This window comes from Gadus chalcogrammus, chromosome 6 (assembly GCF_026213295.1).
Source record: "Gadus chalcogrammus isolate NIFS_2021 chromosome 6, NIFS_Gcha_1.0, whole genome shotgun sequence".
In the NCBI taxonomy this organism is placed as follows: domain Eukaryota; kingdom Metazoa; phylum Chordata; class Actinopteri; order Gadiformes; family Gadidae; genus Gadus; species Gadus chalcogrammus.
In genome coordinates this window covers 17,306,966-17,327,843 of record NC_079417.1, presented here as the reverse complement: position 1 = coordinate 17,327,843, position 20,878 = coordinate 17,306,966, and the positions used below count along the sequence as shown (strand labels likewise).

General features: G+C 49.2%; 1 protein-coding gene across 4 annotated transcripts in view; it reads right to left on the bottom strand.

The window, feature by feature from the left end:
- LOC130384070 (fibroblast growth factor receptor 1-A-like) overlaps positions 1-20,289 on the bottom strand; it is a 31,983-nt gene extending 11,694 nt beyond the window's left edge. Inside the window, exons 1-9 of one of the 4 annotated variants that reach the window (XM_056592073.1) lie at positions 19,674-20,289; positions 15,052-15,203; positions 10,747-10,995; positions 9,208-9,297; positions 8,045-8,217; positions 5,829-5,952; positions 5,003-5,193; positions 4,248-4,398; positions 194-390 (exon numbers count right to left, since the gene is read on the bottom strand). In XM_056592073.1, coding sequence (XP_056448048.1) covers positions 194-390; positions 4,248-4,398; positions 5,003-5,193; positions 5,829-5,952; positions 8,045-8,217; positions 9,208-9,297; positions 10,747-10,995; positions 15,052-15,142 — 1,266 coding nt within the window. In that variant the 5' untranslated portion in view covers positions 15,143-15,203; positions 19,674-20,289. Of the gene's footprint in view, positions 1-193; positions 391-3,044; positions 3,190-4,247; positions 4,399-5,002; positions 5,194-5,828; positions 5,953-8,044; positions 8,218-9,207; positions 9,298-10,746; positions 10,996-15,051; positions 15,204-19,673 lie in introns of all 4 variants that reach the window. The other 3 variants (XM_056592074.1, XM_056592075.1, XM_056592077.1) reach the window with 3 other exon arrangements.
- Between the last annotated feature and the right edge of the window lie 589 nt (positions 20,290-20,878).

The following is a 20,878-nucleotide window of genomic DNA, read 5'->3' as shown; positions in this document are numbered from 1 at the left end:
TTCGCAATGAATCGGGAAGCCCTACGAATAAAGGTTCATTCAAACCCAGCTACCATGCAGACTACCAGGTACACTCCCATGGAAACATACCCCATAAAACCAAAATGTTTTCAGAAACGATGCACAGGGAGGGAGGGAGACAGGAAGAGGGGGGTGAGAAGGAAGTAGGTTTGCAAACCCCCTATCTACTTTCTGTTACCTGTCTGCGCAGCGGGATGCTCTTAGCCAGCTTGTGGACGGCCAGCTGCCCGCTGAAGTCGCTCTTCTTGGAGGTGGTGCGCATCTTGAAGAGCACCACCGTGGCCACCATCACGGCGATGATGAAGAAGCCCACGCAGTAGATCACCACCTCCAGGTAGGTGTGGTTGGCGGGGGGGTAGTGGGGGACCGCTGTGGGGGGGGGGGGGCAGGCGGGGGGGGAGGGGAAGAGGCAGGGGTCAGTGGGGGGGGAGGGGTCAACATTGCAGACAGCTATGAAATGCCTTCGCAATAAAACCACACACACGAGAACACAAGCTAAGTGAACCACACACACACTCACTATAACGCGCGCTAAGAAAACCACACACACACACTATAACACGCGCTAAGAAAACCACACACACTCACTATAACACGCGCTAAGAAATCCACACACACTCACTATAACACGCGCTAAGAAAACCACACACACTCATTATAACACGCGCTAAGAAAACCACACACACACACTATAACACGCGCTAAGGAATCCACACACACTCACTATAACACGCGCTAAGAAAAGCACACACACTCACTATAACACGCGCTAAGAAAACCACACACACTCATTATAACACGGGCTAAGAAAAGCACACACACACACTATAACACGCGCTAAGAAAACCACACACACTCACTATAACACGGGCTAAGAAAAGCACACACACTATAACACACACACGCCAAGAAAACCACACACACACTAAGACCACACACACACACACTAAGAAGACCAGAGCCATAGACACACGCGGTACGGGGGACAGAAGAAGCGTTCTCTGTGCTGAACACCAGCGATGTGAATCAGAGGTCAGCTGAAAGCTCGACAGACTGTCACCAACGGTAACACAAACAATAAATCATCCAAAGATGTGCAATGGCTCTGGTGTTCTGTGTCGGAGGTACACACCCAACAACAAACATCCACACAAACATAATAATATAACTAAATGAATAGTATCAACTATTATCTTACATAGCAAGCTATACTACTACAGCTCAGACTATTTGCCTAACAAATGTCCCATTCTGAAACCCTTTAACATAATAAAAAAATAAAAATATATTTTGTTTCTTAAAAAGAGTGTGTTTGCGTCATCATGACTACAATGCTTGTCACAAGATCCATATTGTATATATTTTATTTGGAATAAATTAAAATAAGAATAATTTTTTTGAAATCAGTTTAAGAATCAAATCCAGAATGTTTTTTTCCTCCCATTAGGTGAAATCACCAACATTTATTTGCATTATCCTCAAGGTGTAGCAGTTTTTAGTATAGAAAGAATCGGGTGTGCCCCTTGGTAAGGTTGTCTTCAGAAATGTTGTTATATAAATACTTATATATATATATATATGAATACAAGGTAAAAGGAAAAATAAATTATACTATTTACATTTTGTTGCAACTTCATGTTGGTTGCAACAAAATAAGTAGCTCACTGTATTTAAAACAGAATCTTTAAAGGTGAAGTATGATTCAGTGGCATCTAGACTGAGGTTGAAGACCGAAACAAACTGAATACCCCCTCAAAGGGTCATAGTTCATAGCTATCAAGGAAAATAGCGATTATATAAAAGACTGAAGCACGTCTTCTCTACTGAAACACGGTGGTGCAACATGGCGGCTCTGTCAAAGAGGACCCTCTTTGCAGTAGGTAGATATTATAGGCTCATCCTAAGGTAACAGTCAGTGGGATTTATCCCTTATTAAAATACCTTTGAATATTACAGTACATTTCTGCCAGGTCCATTCCTCTAGAGATGCCACTTTATTCTGTACACCTTTAAATAAACATGTGATTGTCATCCTGTATTAATTACGTTATTTAAAACATATTAACCAGTTATAACAAATATAAATTATATATTATATATTGCCCAAAAGAAGAGCTAGGTAAAGGAATAAAGAGTCTTAATATTTGTTAGCTATTTTCTATGCAGACCAAGCAGTCCATGCCTCACAAGCCAACGCTACAACTTGTAAACAATGTTTAGATGGATTTTACTTTATTCAAACTGCAGCGAGGGCCAAGGGGTCACACCGAGGATTCTCTCTTCCCGCCCACCACTACACCCCAAAGTAACACGGCAACACAAGCGGCCCACGCTTGTGTGAACAGCCCCTGAGTGACAAGCCGCTTGATAATTGGACAAATGCCCGCTGGCAGCTCGGAGACACCGCAGCGGGCCAATTATCAGAGCCGACCGCTGTGTGCACAGCAGGAAATGACATCAGAGATCTGTCATTTGCGGGGCTTGTCAAAGGCTGTTATCGTTAAAAATAACCCTGAATGAAATCCAATGTAAACACCAATTAAAAGGGCAGAATGGGAGACACCGTTTTGAATAAAATTCACAGCAGAACCGACCAACAAACCATCAGTTACTTTTCTTAAATGCCACGCTACACCTGGCAGTGATCAGGTCAACAACCTGGTTATTGCCCCCCCCCCCCCCCCGTACAGGACTTCTACTACCCCTAAGAGATGTAACCAAGTGGGTTGTTGGGCAGCCTGTGTTTCGATTAAATAAAACCAACATGAGCCGTGCTCTCCCATCCAGAGGGTCTGGGCCGAGCACAGGTCCAGTTGAGAGGGGCAGGAGAGGAAGGGGATCAGGGTAACCCTGCACTGGCTTCCTGTCACATGACCCAGCAGAGCAGGGGTTTCCAACGACAGCCCTGCTCTGCCCCATGTGACGGGGGACAGCCAGGCAAAGGGGGAGGGGGGGGGGGGGGGGGGGGGGGGGAAGGAGGAGGCGGTGGAGAGGCGAGGGAGCGCAGGGAGAACCACCAATACCTTCAAAGACGTTCAACCATGCAGTGTGATGAGAGAACCCGATAGAATTGCCCGCCAAGCAGGTATACTCCCCAGCGTCATCAAAAGACACATTCCTCAGTTGGAGGACTTCCATCTCCTTGTCCGTGGTGTTAAGGCCAGCGGTCTGGAGACGTAACGAGAGGAGGCGAACCAAGAGGCCCAGGAGCAGAGGAGGAGAGGAGAGGGAAAGGAGAGTCATCCGTTAGAAAGGGCGAGAAGAGGGGAATACCGGAAAGGGAACAGGGGGGGAACCAAGAGCCTTCCCAGAACTCCTGGGTCCGACAGCGACTCGCCCACAAGTTAGTTTCACCCAGAGCCCCCCCCCCCCCCCCCCCCCCCATATGGGGGGGGGGGGGTGGGGGTGTAAGCCCTGTAAGAGGAGAAGCGGAGTTAAGCCGAGGCAGCGCGATGCCTCACTGGGCCGCCCGTCTCACCCTACACCGGGCCGCCAGTCTCACCCCACCACCGCTGCTCTCCAGCCCCAGATGAACACCATCCCCCGGGCCCATCTCTGCATGCAGGAGACGGCCAGCATGGAAAGAACCGCAGCAGAACAGGAGTAAAAGCTGCCATATTGGAGGGAAACACAGAGGAGACGAACAGAAGGGAAAGAAAGACAGACAGAGAGGGAGACCACAAGAGGAAGAGGTGGCACATAGAGAGAGAGACAGACAGACAGTCAAAAAGAAAGTCAGACAGACAGAGAGAGAGGCAAAGACAGAGGGACAGAGACGGCGGCAGAGAGAGAGAGACAGACAGAGAGACAGACCGAGGCAGAGAAAGAGAGCAAGAGACAGAGAGTGCTAGGTAGAGAGTGTGTGAGAGGTGAGCGGGGTAGGAGAGCGAGAGTAATGGAGCAGGATGGCAGACAGAGAGGCCCTTATTAGGTGGGCACTGCGCCGGCACGGGGCAAGAATGAGAGCAGACTCCAACATAAACCAGCAACTAAACACTTTCAACTGTTCTGCTGGGAATTTTCCATAGCGTCATTTACAGTCAGGATGAAAAACGAGGTAGGAGGGGGGGAGGGAGGCAGAGCAAGATGGAGGGAGGCAGGGAGGAGAGAAACAGCCACATGGGCAGGTTGTCTCTAGCGTGGGGCCCCTAACTCGCCAGGTGTGGCCCCGGTGCGGGCGTGGCCGCGGTGTGGGCGTGTGCGTGCGCTCCAGCGGACCGGTTTACCTGTGGGGTGCCAGCGGGTGACCGTCAGCCAGGCCGACTGATTGGCCTCGCCTATATAATTGGACACTTTACAAATATACTCGCCGCTCTCCTCCTCAGTCACATTGTAGAGCGTCAGCACCTGGGTGTCCGAGCTATTGACCCCAGAATGCTGGAGGAGGGGGGGGGGGGGGACACAGGGCAGCACGGACACAACATCACATCAACGCTGGCAGAGACAGTAAGAGATGAGCAGGTCTGTCGTTGTGCTGGGCGGTCGCTTCTCAGAAGGGATGGCACTAAATTGTAAACAGTACATGCAGCATTTATAAACATCAAGGCAAAATCACCACGTCCACTTACATATAAATTAACAAAACATTGTGTTACGTCTTTCTCGTTGAATAGCGGTCAACATCAGTAACAATGTGATGCTTCTTAAGCCTCTCGTTTGGCTTGTGATCGCATGGTTTTCACCAAGACGTCATTGTAACCAATGGTAGTTTAGAAGGTCTTCATAAGCAATCAATGAGTTTATAACCCTTGTTCCTCATCACTTAAAGCAGGTTCGGAAGTCCTTTCTCAGCATTCTATCAACCCTCAACATTTCTTAGCAGTCATTTGACTTAATTCTTAGCAAAGGTTTAATGAAAGCAAATATATAAAAAGACGTCTTTCTTAACAATCAACGAAAGTTGAGACCCTCTTTGTGCACGTTTGTCCCGAGCAGACTAACATCTGTGTTCCCCCCCCCTCCACGGAGGGTGTGCTCCTACCTTAAGCACCCGGACGTAGGGCAGCTTGTCGGGGCCCAGGCGGCTCCCGTTCACCTCGATGTGCTTCAGCCACTGGATGTGGGGCTGGGGGTCGCTGAACACCTTGCACTCAAACTCCACGTCGCTGCCCACCACCACCGTGCGGTTGGCGGGCAGGCCGGCCTGTAGGATGGGCCTGTGGGGGGAGCGCTCTGGAGGGGGGGGGGGGGGGCAGAGAGGGAACACACACACGTTCAACACGCAGCCCTGTTAAAGCAGACCACGGTGGTCTCACACAAACAAACGCGTTGTAATGCCCTCCGTTTCTATGAAACCTGGTCCACATTACGATGGCGGATTGAGATTGCAAGGCGAGGTCTGGCGTTCAGAATCAGATCGGTTGTGAGGTCACCAGAGACGCAGGCTGCATGCAGAGCTCAGGAAGTGAGCGTGGCTGCTTCCTCAGCGCTAAACGCTGCGCGTAATTACGGAGATTAACCAAGAAACGGAGTCAAGAGGCAGATTTAGAACCAACCCTTGGAATGTTTGAAGTCATTTTGAAGACGATATATTCAAAATGAGTGTGATGGGGGATGGGGGGGGGATCAGTAAACTCAAACTAGCTCCACAGTGGCAAATGACAGCACTTGTTGCTCCAAACAACAGCTAGGGGCGGACTAGTAGTCTGGTGAGGTCACATAGAGAGCACCCTACCAGACCTCGGCGTAGATCAGGACCCGGGCCCTGGGGTCTCTGATTGGGCAGGGAGGAAGCAGCTTGCTGGAACATTGCATTGCTTTTCAAAGCTGGAAATTAGGTTTCCTAGTTTTTCCCCGTCAGTCCTTACCCACGACGTCGAGCTGGTAGGTGTGGTTGAGGCTGCCGTGCTGGTTCTCCACCACACAGGTGTAGTTCCCCTTGTCAGAGGGGACCACCGACTCCATGATGATGGTCCACATGTGGTCGCGCACCTGGAGGTCCAAACGTCACACAGAGACTTTAAAAGGAAGCTCCTTGGTTGGGCAACGGCTTCGAGAACAATAACAGCACAGGTTCCTTCACATTTCTCTGGTGAACTGTTGAAACAAAGTAATTACACTTGGGCCGAAAGGATGAAAAGTCCTTAAGTATACTGAAGACGTGAAAGATTATTCTTCAGTCCATCGCCTCAATTACAGCATTCCAACACACACACACACACACACACACACACACACACACACACACACTTGTAAGGGTTACTTCATGTCTGCAGTAAAGTGTTGCACTCTCCTTTTTTGTCAGAGCCAAGTTATAATTTTTCTTCCATAAATCTGCCGAGACCGGCGGAGCGTGATTAAACCAACAAAACCTCAGAGGCCCTGGCAACATCAAACACCGAGTAAGCCTTATGCCCCCCCCCCCCCCCGCCCTGAGCCGCCATATGAGGTGGAGGGAGAGTGGATAGGGGGCCGTGTGTGTGTGTGTGTGTGTGTGTGTGTGTGTGTGTGTGTGTGTGTGTGTGTGTGTGTGTGTGTGTGTGTGTGTGTGTGTGTGTGTGTGTGTGTGTGTGTGTGTGTGTGTGTGTGTGTGCGCGTGTGTGTGTGTGTGTGTCAGCTGTCCATTGCCAGATGTATGTGGTGCTCAGCTTCATATACATGTGGTGTACATTAAACCCCCCTCGTTTCCACATAGCCCGTATGAACAATAGAGGCCCGGTCATAAAGGAAAGGGTGGGGGAGGGGGGAGTGTGTGTTTTTGCGTGTGTGCGTGCATGTGATATCAGACGTCTCAGGGCCGCCAAAACAGGCCTCCGCACCACCTAGACTAAAAAAAAAATACTAAATAAAATAAAATCCAACTTGCAGTGGCCAGATGGTGAGGTGGAGAACAGGGGGGAGGGCAGCTGAGAGGAAGCTCCTAAATGTGTCCCAGCTGGAAGGGAGGGGGGGGGGTGGGTCTGAGGCTGGAGCGGCCCAGAGACCCTGATGGGAAATGCAGATGCTTGAGAGGATGGGCTCACTGAGAGTGTGAGGGTCCTCAGGTCTCTGAGGAGTCTGAGGGTTCTCAGGTCTCTGAGGGTCCTCAGGTCTCTGGAGAGTCAGAATAGTTTTAGGACTTGTCACCCTCACATAGAACATCCAACTCCCTCCTCCTCATCGGACCAGCGGTGGGACTCATATCCATATTGTGATGTTCAAACCAGACCTTCATAGAGCTCTGTGAGACGTGAGGTGGTCCCCATAAAGCTAACCGTCTAGTATAGTGGGGTTGAGATGTCTGCTGGTCCTCTAAAGCTATGCAGCTAGCCTAGCAGTGGTTGAGATGTGTGCTGGTCTTCTAAAGCTAACCGGCTACCTAGCAGGGGTTGAGATGTCTGCTGGTCCTCTAAAGCTAACCGGCTAGCCTAGCAGTGGTTGAGATGTGTGCTGGTCTTCTAAAGCTAACCGGCTACCTAGCAGGGGTTGAGATGTCTGCTGGTCCTCTAAAGCTAACCGGCTAGCCTAGCAGTGGTTGAGATGTGTGCTGGTCTTCTAAAGCTAACCGGCTACCTAGCAGGGGTTGAGATGTCTGCTGGTCCTCTAAAGCTAACCGGCTAGCCTAGCAGTGGTTGAGATGTCTCCTGGTCCTCTAAAGCTAACCAGCTAGCCTAGCAGGGGTTGAGTTGTCTGCGGGTCCTCTAAAGCTAACCGGCTAGCCTAGCAGTGGTTGAGATGTCTCCTGGTCCTCTAAAGCTAACCGGCTAGCCTAGCAGTGGTTGAGATGTCTCCTGGTCCTCTAAAGCTAACCAGCAAGCCTAGCAGGGGTTGAGATGTCTGCTGGTCCTCTAAAGCTAACCGGCTATCCTAGCAGGGGTTGAGATGTCTGCTGTTCCTCTAAAGCTAACCGGCTAGCCTAGCAGGGGTTGAGATGTCTGCTGGTCCTCTAAAGCTAACCGGCTAGCCTAGCAGGGGTTGAGATGTCTGGTCTTTCCCAGGATAACGGTGTCAGCATTAGCCCCAGGATGAACCCTGGCCTGCTCCTCCAGACACGGGACCTGCAGGATGAACTCCCTAAAAAGGTCTGAGGGGGGGGGGGGGTCACCTTGAAGCCCCCGATGCGCTGGTCTCTCCTGAACTCCCGGCCGTTCTTGAACCACTTCAGCGAGGGGGTGGGGTTGCCGCTGGCCTGGCAGCGGAACTTGACAGTCTTGCTGGCGGGAACGGCGTGGAGCTTCTTGGCCATCTTCTCAGGGTGAGCCCACAGGGGGGGCATTGCTAGGGGGGGGGGGGGGGGGGATAGCCAGATGTCACGCTACAAGAACAACAACAACATATGTCCGAGATGTGCGACTCTTCACACTTGGAGAGGAAATGCGTTTGAGCTGGCCGTTGAGGCGGGACGGAAGATTAGTCTACACACGCAACAGGCACACACAGAGGGCTGTGGACAAGCTTCTCTTCATGTTTATTAGAGTATGATTATTACAGCATGCCTGTTACAGCTATTTCTTCTTAAATATAAACTCCTTTTTAATTCATAAAAAAAGGCCAAATACTTTATGGACTATTTCGGTGTCTCTTTAAAGAATACCCAGTGTTACATACAGAATAGCACTCAAAGTAAAACACTAATATCCATTGCGTTTATTTCCTAAACCCCTTATATTTTTTTGTTCTTTCAACTCTGCATCCAACGTGGGGTCAAAACCAGAGAACCAGTAGTTGGCCGTGTTCAGACCAGTAAGCTATCTCTGGGCGCTAGCTCAGGATGCTTGCTCTGGGCGGGGGTAGGGAGGAGGGGAGATGTAGGGAGGGGCAGAGCAGTAGTAGTATTATTGCTAGTAGCTGACCATGCCTGGGTGACTCAATGGCCCGGCAGACTCATAAGCAAAAAATCCCAAGGTTCACCACAGCGGTTGACTGGATGGCGTTCCTTTTGCGAGTACACACACACACACACACACACACACACACCCCGAGAGAGTTGTGATTCACCATAAGTGAAATCCCTCATCCAGATGTTGGAGATGAGGGAGCGTATATTGTAGCGGCACGCACGCCGTAACCACAGCGGCTGAATCATAGCCCTCCGGGGTGTTCAAACACTCATTCATTCATTCATTCATTCATTCATTCATCAGAAAACGCTCCATGTCCTCAGATAACATGTGTTTTCGCTGCTGCCGAGTGGATTTGCAGAAACAGAAGAATAAGAGGGAAGAGCAGGACGATGTCATTCGGAGGGCGATGTCAGCAAACACTTACGTAGCAGTTTCCCACTGCCCAGGAGTTTAGCCTCCTCGGAGGAGGACTCTTCCTCTTCGTCGTCATCCTCAGAGGACGCCAGCGTATCCACTGGAAGAAGAGGAGGAATTGTGAATAAATCATTGGGGACCTCAGAATATTCTCCTGGAGACCGAGGCAGAAGGCCCTCCTGCTACAACGAACGCCTTTAAGATATGAATGTTTGGCTAAAAACTGGAGTTGTGTGCATGGGCATCACATGATGCTTTGAGCTTCATAGAAGATAATGCCAAAAATCAATAATCAGACCAAGTAAGTTAGCAATTATTAGATCAGAGTCAAATGTATCCATTCGAAGCTTAAGTGTTTCCAGATTTCATTTATTCAGTATTCATTACACATGCACTCATGCTTTACAAAGTAATGTTGTATTGATTTTTCTATAAATAGAGCATGTCTACGAAGCAGGACGCAAAATGTATTCAGAAAGGTTGACGACCAAACACAGCATAACGTCCCTCACCGTCATATCAGCCACAGCAGGGGAAATGGTTCTTCAGTTTAATTTTAAATAAATCTTGGTCAGTACACAAGGTCAACCTGCTAGGAGAACGCAACTGTCTCATAAACAGAACCATGAGGCAGACGAGCTAGAGGCTGATGTGGATGTGAGGAAGGCTTCTATCCTGGGTGCATGCATGTAGGATGTTTGGTCTGAACCACATCTGGACCGCACACTGAGACACACAGTCAACAAACACGTCTGTACCCAAAATATCTAGCAATGCTATTCTGGCTCAACTTTCTGGACTTTGGTCTTCAGCTTTGGTGGGTTGGAGTGATGCCCCACTGTGAAGACCCACTAATGGAGGGCAAACCAAGGGGCAGGGCAAACCAAGGGGCAGGGCAAACCAAGGGGCAGGGCAAACCAAGGGGAGGGGACACTAAGGGGAGGGCAAACCAAGGGGAGGGCACACTTAGGGGGAGGGCACACTAAGGGGGAGGGCAAGCCAAGGGGCAGTGCACACTAAGGGGGAGGGCACACTAAGGGGCAGGGCAAACCAAGGGGGAGGGCACGCTAAGGGGGAGGGCACGCTAAGGGGGAGGGCACACTAAGGGTGAGGGCACACTAAGGGGCAGGGCACGCTAAGGGGGAGGGCACGCTAAGGGGGAGGGCACGCTAAGGGGGAGGGCACACTAGGGGAGGGCCCACTTAGTGTGGGCAGACTAAAGGGAGGGCCCACTAATTAAGGGCACACTAAAGGGGAGGGCCCACTTAGTGATGGCCCACTAAGTGAAGTCACACTAAGTAAGGGCACACTTAGTGAGGGCCAACTAAGTGAGGGCCCACTAAAGGGGAGGGCACACAAGGTGCCCACAAGAAAACAACGCCCCTTGTGCCCACTCCACGTCCTAGCAAGATGACCAAGAGAATTAACAACAACAACAACAACAACAACAGGACTTTTCCAGCTCCTGAACGAGATTTGGGTCAGGTGAGGGTCGACGGATGGCTACGGTTGAACCCCTTCCCCCCTGCAGACCCGAGCCGCCGCTCACCAGACACGTTGAAGAACACGCTGTAGTTGCCGAAGGAGGTGCAGGCGTAGAGGCCCGAGTCGGACGGCTCCACCGTCTCGATCTCCAGCTGCGCGCCGTGGAGCCGCGTGTGCTCGTCGTCGGTGAGCGCCGCCTGGTCCTTGGTCCAGTTGACGGCGGCCTGGAGGGAGTCCTTGGAGGGGCAGTCCAGGTCCAGGCGGTCCCCGGGGTACAGGGTGAAGAGCTCGGCCGGGAGCTCCGGGGCGGGGCCTGGGGGAGAGGGGGGAGAGGGGCCGTTGGGGTGAGGAGGAACGGACCACAGCTAGCAGAGCTCAGAGGGTGGGAGACCACCGTGTTGGGGTCTTTACGGACACAAGACATTCTCCGTGGAAAAACTTTAATAAGGAACAAATCCAAAATAAATCAAATCTGTCATTTCATGACTATAGAAACTCGACACTATTAAAAAAAGTATAATGGTTAGGTGATGGCTTCTCAATAATAATAATTGGATGAAGTATTGGATGAGGGGACCATAAAGATCAATTAAAAGGACACGAGACAGGGTATGAGGGCTGAGAGGAATTACCAAGCAACCTCTTTTTATAATCTCCCTAAAAAGTTCTGAAGGGCGCAATCTTGGCGACCGCTTCCTCAAATTAAATCGCCGCCCAAATTGGTCGCGGCGACGGCCGGCCGGCCAGGAGCTACTTGAGAGAGGAAGGTGAGATTCAATCAGAGGAATGACACAATGGAGGGGGCGCCGAGAGACACACCTGAGCCCCTCCCCCCAACTTTTTTTTTTTTTTTTTGCTAAAAGTTAACTATATATGCATATAATATTATTTTTTTTACATGACTGAGCAAATGCGTTTCTTAGCAACGACAGTGCGACCAGTCAGAGCCCAGTTGGGAGACGGTACTCTGCGGACCTCATGGGAGACAAGCAGACCGTCGCTCTGACACACGCGGCTGTGAGGCCGCCTCCCACCCAGCCGGAAACGCGCCCATATTAGGCGCAGCCTCAGAACAACGTCAGCAAACCCTGCCACATTAATCCACCCTCCCTCCATCACAACAAAGGCCTTCAGACAATGAGGGTGGGGGGGTGCAAATGAGAGAGCGAGGCAGCGTGTGTGCACAGGGACGAGCAAGAGAGGGCCTGCAGCGGCAGGTTCTAGTGCCAGTTGCTATGGCGACCCCGGTCGGGTCTAGTAAAGGTATTTCCTGGATCACATGCGTCGGTCGGCCCCTAATCCGGGCAGGAAAAGAGGCCAGAGGGACAGATCGACTTTCTCCTCCAAAACAACACCAGCCGAGGGGAGAGGGGCGTAGGGTGGGGCTAGCGTCATCCTGAACACCACCAGCCTACGCTCTCTCGCTCTCTGTGTGTGTGTGTGTGTGTGTGTGTGTGTGTGTGTGTGTGTGTGTGTGTGTGTGTGTGTGTGTGTGTGTGTGTGTGTGTGTGTGTGTGTGTGTGTGTGTGTGTGTGTGTGTGTGTGTGTGTGTGTGTGTGTGCGCCCCTTGCCCTTTAGATGTGAACGGCCCTGATAAGACAGCGTCATCATCCCGGTTGTTAATCTGGCAGCAGACTCATAAAGCCACTGAGCCCCATAAAGATGACTGTTTTTTTTTTTTGAGCAGGCGGTGAGGATCTGCTCCTGAAACCCGCCCCTGAGCCGGCGTCACCGTGTGAAGCCTCAGGTTTCTAAAGTACGACGTTCGTATCGTGCACAGGATGTTCATGTGCCAGAAATAACCGCAGCAAATCACATTTATGTCGGTTGTTAAAAGAAATGTTGGGATATTAAAGTTTGCCAGAAAATACTTCTGCTCAACAAGTGTTTTTCCACGGTAATTCCCACTTTATGTTTTTTTTCTTCCAGGGGCGTCGCTGAGGTGCAGGGGATGTTTCCTTTGAACAGGATGTTGTTGGGGATTAATCCTCCCGCTCCATGATTGGATTAACGTGGATTAAGGATCATATTTGGGAGCGTTTCCCCGCTGGAATGCAGCCCTTCCACCATTCCGGGGGGGGGGGGGGGAACTGACTGACATCCCTTAAAATCATCCTAATTACACCAATCATGAAAGAGATTGTTAGAGATTACCAAAAACACACAGGTCTGCGAGTTCACGGTTTAGTAAAACAAGCAACCGAGCAAAAATAACACCCAGAAAAAGACAGAAAAAACAGGAGCCTGCGAGCTGGCGCCAGTCTAGGGGGGCTGGGGAGTCGCAGATAGGAAGCAATACTCTGGTTGAATGACTGCTGGGATTTCCTGCCTGGCCATCAACAGAGTGATGGTTGAGTGCAGCAAAGTTGGTTCGCTTGAGCCGCAGATATTCTGCCCAGCGAAAAACACACATGCTGGCCAGCGCCCCCCCCCTCCCCCCCACAGCCCTGTCAGACCAGAGTGAAGGGGTGGGAGGGGGGCAGGGAGGAGACAGAAGAATTGATAAGTGACAATAGCAGCGGAGCTGGGGGGGGGGGGGGGGGGGGGGGTCTGGGGTAGCCGGAGAATAGCACAATGCCCATTAGCAAGCTGCAGGAATTCAATGAGCGGGTCTGAAAGAACTCCAGTAGAAAACCTTTCACTAGCAAATCAGGCTATTGACATTCAGCCCATACGAGCCACGCTGGACCCAACGACAGTGGTCCTGCAGGGACAAATTAGCTTAACGCTATTTCTAATCTCAATGGGAGTTACGGCAACCAGCTCACGGGCCCATATGGTGTCTCCTCCGGACAAAAGAAGGGCGAGGATGTCTCGCTGAAAGGTTGTACTTTCATTCTAATATCCAGCAGGGCTGAGAGGGTCTGCTCCCCAAAACCCCCAAAGAACTCTGCTGCAGGGTCAGCCTTTGGTCTGCTCTGACAGCAGATCTTACACACAAGAGGGAGGAGAAACATGTTTCAATAGCTCAGTGTTTGACTGACACCCCTTTATCTGCCCTGTGGACATGCCCTGTCTGAAGAAAGTCCAGATTGACAAGCCAGAAAGGACAAAGGTGATCAAGCAGGCTTCGACTGTTCTTCAAATCTGAATCGCCTCATTCTAACTCAGAGCCATGAGCGGTGAATGTTGTCTACAAAAAATTCCACAATTCCAGAACATAGCTTCTCTATTAAACCACACAACAAAACAAGTAAGTGGGGACACTAGTTAAAAAGACATTTCCATACAAACATTTGGTTTCCTCACTCGAGACAAAAAGAATGCGACCAAATGTTCCCTGTGTGATTGTTTGTGGACAGCTGAGACTCTGTGGGGTGTTGCAGAGGGGGGGGCGCATTCCCAGGCTCGGGGGGGGGGGGGGGGGGGGGGGGGGGGGTTGGAAGCGGCGCATAGATAGTACCTGGCCATTTGGTGATTGAGCACCGGGTGCAGGGTACAAACCCATCAACCATCCCTCCCCCACCCAGTCAGACCAGCGCCTGAGCCTGAGCAGAAAACAAGACTCCTGGAACCTAATCTTCGTGGATAAGGGTGTGTGCTCAGAGAAGCCTCTTCTTTCCTTTTTCCCTGAGAAAAGAAACCTAGCTAATTTATGGTTTCACTGGCAGTTAACTTATCTCTCGGTGACAACAAATACCTTTTCATTACAAAGGAGAGTAGCTAGGTAGTGAGCGGCCCCTGGGCTACACATGGAACTCATTTACCCCTCCCTTCCCCACTCCCGCTTTAAACATAGCACTGCCAACTTTATTTTCGGGCTAGCTGCCAAGGAGAGAACCTCTCGAATAATTACTCTAATTATAATGCAGGGCTTTATCATATTCTTTTGCTGTGCTCCACTTCCGAAATACTGAGTGTAAACATCCAAACTCCTGCAAGTCCAGGCAGCCATTACCCCGCTGGAAGCTGTCCAAGAGACGCATTTTTAGGGCTTCAATTTCAATGTCTTCTTCCCCCGTTTCGGAACTGAACTTGTGCAGTGATTAGATCAGGGTACGGTTTTCTTCCGCAATTTCTCCAATGGGGAGTTCTAAAACCCACTTTATGAAAAAGACAGTGAATAAAGACATTTACATTTGAGGGCATACTTCTAGTGAGCAGGGAAATTAGAGAGAAAGTATACATTTGGGTCTGAAGAAGAGCGTTCTAAAAGGAGAGCTGAGGTGTTGGCCAGCCTGTGGGGGCGGGGTGCAGAAGACACAGGAATGTTGCGGGATTTACTTGAGGAACGTGGAACTTCGGCATTTCCCCCCGGGCGGGTACCGTTTCCAATAATTTCATAGGACAGTATACAAAGTAGCATTCGACAAATACTGACATGCAAGAAAAGATTTTGAGAAATAAAAGGTTTGAAAAGTGATCTTACCTTCATCTGCAGTAGCGCTAGCAGGCCGCGACTGAGCTGGCAACACATGGGCACAGAGAGCCAAGACCAGTAGCATGCTGGGCCCCATCATGTAGCAGGACCTAAATCTGCTGGCACCTCTGTAAAAGGCACTCCATTCAGGCAGTGCTAATCTGAAAGAAGAAAATAAACGAGGCAACTTAAAAATCAGAAATCATAGGACTATCATCACTATTTAATCAATTATTTCCTCTAGTGCATAACACAAGCCACAAGAAAAAGCTAACTACATATCTTATTTTTCTTTCATTCCTTAACTAAAACAAGTTTTAGACCATTTTTATATTTCTAGATCTAAACAATTTTGGTCCAAATGTACAAAGTAAATACTGGTTTACCCGTGTCAGAATATTGTGATCTGAAGCTTTTATCCAAAGCGACTTACAATAAGTACATTTGTCAGAAGAAAAATAATCAATATATCGCAGTTCATTAAGGATGTTCATAGAAACAAGTGCAACGCATTAAAAATTTTAAGGTTACCTGATTCCCCGGCAAGGATAAGATGCCACACAATTCGAATTACTATTTTTAAGTGCAAGAATAAATAAATACATGTTATTTAATTCAGGAAAGAACCAGATAACACTAGAAGATGGATCTCACACACACACACACACACACACACACACACACACACACACACACACACACACACACACACACACACACACACACACACACACACACACACACACACACACACACACACACACACACACACACCCCCCACCCCCCCCCATCCAGAACATGTTGGTTGTGACCCTATTGATATTGTTGACATTACGCCATCAGTGAGGACATTGCACACATAGCGTCAGTTTAGTGGTGACGTGCACAGAGGCACATCTGCTCACATCATCACCTCTGCAGCATCTGGCCAGGGAGGTTAACACTCGCCCCTAACCCCCATAATCCTTCTTGAGGAATTTGTTACGAGTAAAAAACTGAACTCGGTCCGTTACGTGACACCCTGTGGAGGGACAGCCAAACTATCATTTCCACACTTCCAGATCTACGGCCCTGCAGTTGGTTCTGGTCCCAGCCCCCACATGACCCCCGCCGCCAGCGCACACTCCCACGCTCGCCAGGCTGGGAGTGGCCAGCGCTCACGGTGTCCTACTGTGTCCTACTCTCTTCTACATGTGACCAGTCAGGCTGGAAGCCCTCTCAGCCCTGATGCCCTACAAACCCTTCCTCCAAACCCCAATGGCCTGCTCTCCGTTCAGCAGGAATGAACTCATTAGAGAGAAGGAGTTGTATCTTTGTAGCCCTGTTGAAGAAGCTCCAGCCTGTGTGTGCAGGACGCAGCTTGGGCTCTGCGCCGGACGGCCATTGTTGTTGTTGTGTCCATCATTCAAAGGTTCATTGTGTTTCCCTTCAAACCCAATTCAATTTCACTTTCCAAGAATGGCCCAGTGTTCCACAGCTGAGTGGGCTCAGCCCGGGTCCAGCAGGGATAAAGACGCCTGGTCATCCCGGCTCGGAGCAGTGAGTCAGTGTTTGGTAACGTTCCAAGAAATCCACTTCTGCTGCCAGGCATCAGGAAGTGCAAAAAGCCAACAGCCAATCACATTCCCTCGGCTTCCACCAGTACCACTAAGACAACAGGGCTTTCTTTATGTGTGTGTGTATGTGTGTATGTGTGTGTGTGTGTGTGTGTGTGTGTGTGTGTGTGTGTGTGTGTGTGTGTGTGTGTGTGTGTGTGTGTGTGTGTGTGTGTGTGTGTGTGTGTGTGTGTGTGTGTGTGTGTGTGTGAGAAGAGAAAAGGTTCTCATCAGGTAAACTGAAAAGCATGTGGGACGATAGAGTGATGGATGCTCAATGAAGTGTAAAAAGTATGTAGTGCATGTCCCATGAGCAGCAGGCCAGGCTGGTCTTAGGAGGATCCGAGTGCCAGGAAGCGTCGGCCCCAGAGCTCACGCAGGCATGCTCACGCTGAGGCGCCACAGTATAAATTGGGCCCCCAAGTACTGCAGCCCCCCATTTAGCACCGTACTCCGTCTCATTTAGAGGGAGGGACGGCCGGTCATTTCATTTGCAACAATGGCTGAAGTCTGGCTAATGAAGACCGCCTCTGCATGCATAGAGAGCAAACTTCGTGAGGGGAAACACAATTCACACTTGTTAATCTAAAGAACCGTCTTGGAGACACTAATGAAATAACAAAAAAACTAACGGGACCAAGTAATGAAATAATCTCTGAAAGTAATTACTTGAAGAGGTCAGTATTGAATATCGACAAAATTAGATAAATGTAGATGCTTTGCATCACAGAGAATGAATTAGCAAATCAAATCTGCCTTTGTTTTCTTTGGAGACACCAAATTGACTAAGGACACCTTTGGGGGGGGGTCACACACTCAACACCTGGAGCCCCGCCCCCTAGCTTTTTGGTGTCACTGCAGCTCGGTGAGGGCCGTTTTGCAGAGTGGTGTCTTGTTCAAACACGCTACGCTACTTGGCAGGGCTAGTGAATGTCTTTCCGTTTCCACCTTCCGGCGGAGCAGAAGTTGAGCTGATCTTGGGTGAAGACCAAAACAGAAGTAGAGGGGTGTAAGCTGGAGCTCATCATTCATGTCATTTTTTTTTTCAACCGAAAAAAATAAAAACCTAAACAGTGTTGCAGCAACGCAATATGCATCCATAACACTGTTAGGGAATTATTTTGGAATTCTAAATTATTAAGCTTCCTATAGTCTGACTGTTGTTATTATAGCCCCAAGCTACGAAAAAGGAGTTCCAGAGGCATAGCTACCAGATCTCAGAGATAGAGAGCACTCCTTACTCATGTCACTCCAACTGGGGCTTCCCTGAAAGGACAGTGAGAGGTAGGAAGAGCACATCATTTGATACCCATCAAACATAGTATTTTACGCTCTCCCAAATTGTCTCTTTAGTCATTTGACACGATGAACATCGTAGCCATAACTTCCTCTGCCCTTACAGAACAGAAGCCAGATTTCAACAACGTCATACAAGAGACCCAATCCACAGTCAGAGGTATAGCGTCACAGGCAGAGGTCTGGGGCCCCAGGCAGAGGTATGGGGGCCCACTAGAGGTCTAGTGCCATAGGCAGAGGGCTAGGTCCACAGGACCAGGCACCGTTAGCGCTCAGTGCTCTCCCTGCCTCCGCTCCCCTGCTCACGTTCAGCAGCGGCGGCTCCTTGCCCTCTATCTGCGGGCTCCTCCACCAGCCCTGTGTAATTCAGGGCTGCAGTTCGTGTTACCGCACTGGACAGGGCCCCGGGGCCCCAGCCCAAACAAAACAAACATGCCACAGTGGTCTCATCGCGCTACAAAGGATCCTCCAGCACCGCTGACTAGAGTAACCAGCACAACAACATATATCCCTGGGATAGCCAGTGCTCCACTGCGGGGAACGGTTCACGGACACAGTTATCTCTCGGGGCAGACGGGCTTATCGTTCTTGTTGGGTGGTCCCTACTTGGAATTGAAATCACTGCCTCCCAGTGTTCACACCCCGCTCGTATGATCCATGAGGAGGGGGGGGTTTGCAGTGACGTGCAAATGAAATGGACTTACGTGTGGAATTTGGTGTATCGCAAACAATATGACCATGCCAAGTCACTCTTCGGTTCATAACATCTGTCTTCCACTGTCACACACTCTTCCTAAAGCCAGCCCAACAGAGTGCCATGTTCTCAAACCATTTACATAGACCATTTAATACATGTCCATGGATTAAATATATGTCCCAGTCAACGTAACACTATTATTTTAGCTACCTCGTCAAACCTAAATAAATTTGGTATTTCAGTAAAATTAGGAGTCTTTCAGTATACGTTTAAAAAAGCAAAAATATCTTAGGTCAGAAAATATCTGATTGTGACCGAAAATATTTACAATGTTCCATTTACCTACATTTCAAAACGCTATTACTGTATAATGATGTTTCCTGCAAAGAATTACATTTACACACACTGTTTCATTTTGTGTCTGTATATGTATAAAATAGAAGCTGTTCAATGGCCATCTGTAAGACTAGATACCTGCATTTCAAGAAGCAGCTTATCAGTCTGATGTGTAACACACAGGGTAAAAATATAGACCTATCAGCAATGTGCTGCTGATGTAGAAGATGACACTCACAATATAATGTTTATTGCAAATCACCAAAAATCATGATCAGATAAGCATGAAAAACGTTGATGGAGTGAAGTGTGTGACATGTGTTTCACTGTTTTTCAGAAGTTCAGACCATGCAGGACATTAGTGTTTTCCTCCTGAGAGGGGCTTTACTGCCAGGGGCCCCGGGGGAGCTTTGGGGGTGGACTTGTTTTCCCAAAAGCACCGCCATGGTGGCGTGGATTGTTTCCCTTAATTTTTAGTAATAGCCTACAAAAAATAGTTAAGAACCAGGACATAGTCGATTTCTGATTCATCGTTCAAAAAATAGATTACCTGAATACATCTGAAAACACATACCCTAACATTACAGCCAAGCCTTTTAGGTCTCATTAAAACAAGAAATCAAAACCCTCCAGTCCGTTGAGCAGACAGAATCTAACTAAACTTTAAATCACAATTCGGACTTTATATACCTGAACCATTAACTCACCTTTAAACGAAGCTCTGCAGGGTGAACCCGGGCTAGTTTGATGGAGAAACTCCACGGCTCGGGATGGTGAAAACTTTCAAAAACACGAATAAAAATCCAACTCAGTTCTGAGGTCCGCGACAAGTTACGAACAAAAAACAGCGAACAAAAACCCTCCGGCGGACTGGAGCGTGTTTCACCGACCGAGCATCAAAGCCCCGGTACTCAGCCGAGCGTGGACCTGTGGACCCCGCGGACCGGGAAAAAATAAGCTTTACCGAGCGATCTTCTCCGGTTCAGAGCTCCTCTGGATCAGAATAACCGGCGGCAGAGATCCGTTTAGTGGAAGAGACGCGGTGTAGCCTCGCTATGCTGTAGGACTCGATCCCAAATCCTTTCGCTCCCGGTGGGGGAGTCAACTCAGCTCCGACCAACTACTTCCTAAACTTTGGAAACTTACAACACAAAAAGTGGTTGAAGAATTCGAGCTCTTTGAAGTGAAAGCCAGGTGATCTACAGCGTAGAACTGTTCGGAGCGTTCCGGGCGCTGGGCTTCAAGACGACGAGCTGCACGACTTGTGGATTCCTCCCCCCTCCGATCTCAGACTAGGCGCATCCTGGAGGCTAGAAGAGCCCTCTCCCCCGTCCCTCCTCACCCCTCTCAGCCTCTCTCTCCCCCCGGCCCGGGCCGGCCGAGCATTCTGGGATTGTAGTTCTCCCAGAGCATAGGTAGAGCAACACTTGGTTTTACTTTATTCCGAGGTCCTATGGTGGGCCTACTTCATAGATAATAGCTTTTTGCCATCACAAAAATGAATGTGATGGCAAAATTAAGTGTCTTTACATAACATATGGACGCACGGTGGACAAACCAGGACAGGGATGACCTGAACGAAATAGATAAACAAAATAAACTGTCGATGTTTACAAAACGCTACACAAATGATATGTTTACAGAAAGTATTATTAATTGTGTGAAAAATATAAATTATATAGAATATAAGAAATGTACGAGCTGATATGTGTGCAGGAGGTTGACTTTGTTCATTAACGTGCCGTCCAGGGCAGCTATGGAATGCCTTTATTGTGGTGACATAAGGATAGTAGGCTATTGGCAGCATTTCAAAGACCTCAACAGTGGAAGATGCATCTGGCAAGTAAATTAATCCCTTAAAAATATTGTGCCTCATCAAACACATATATATCTAAGGATCATCATGTGGTCT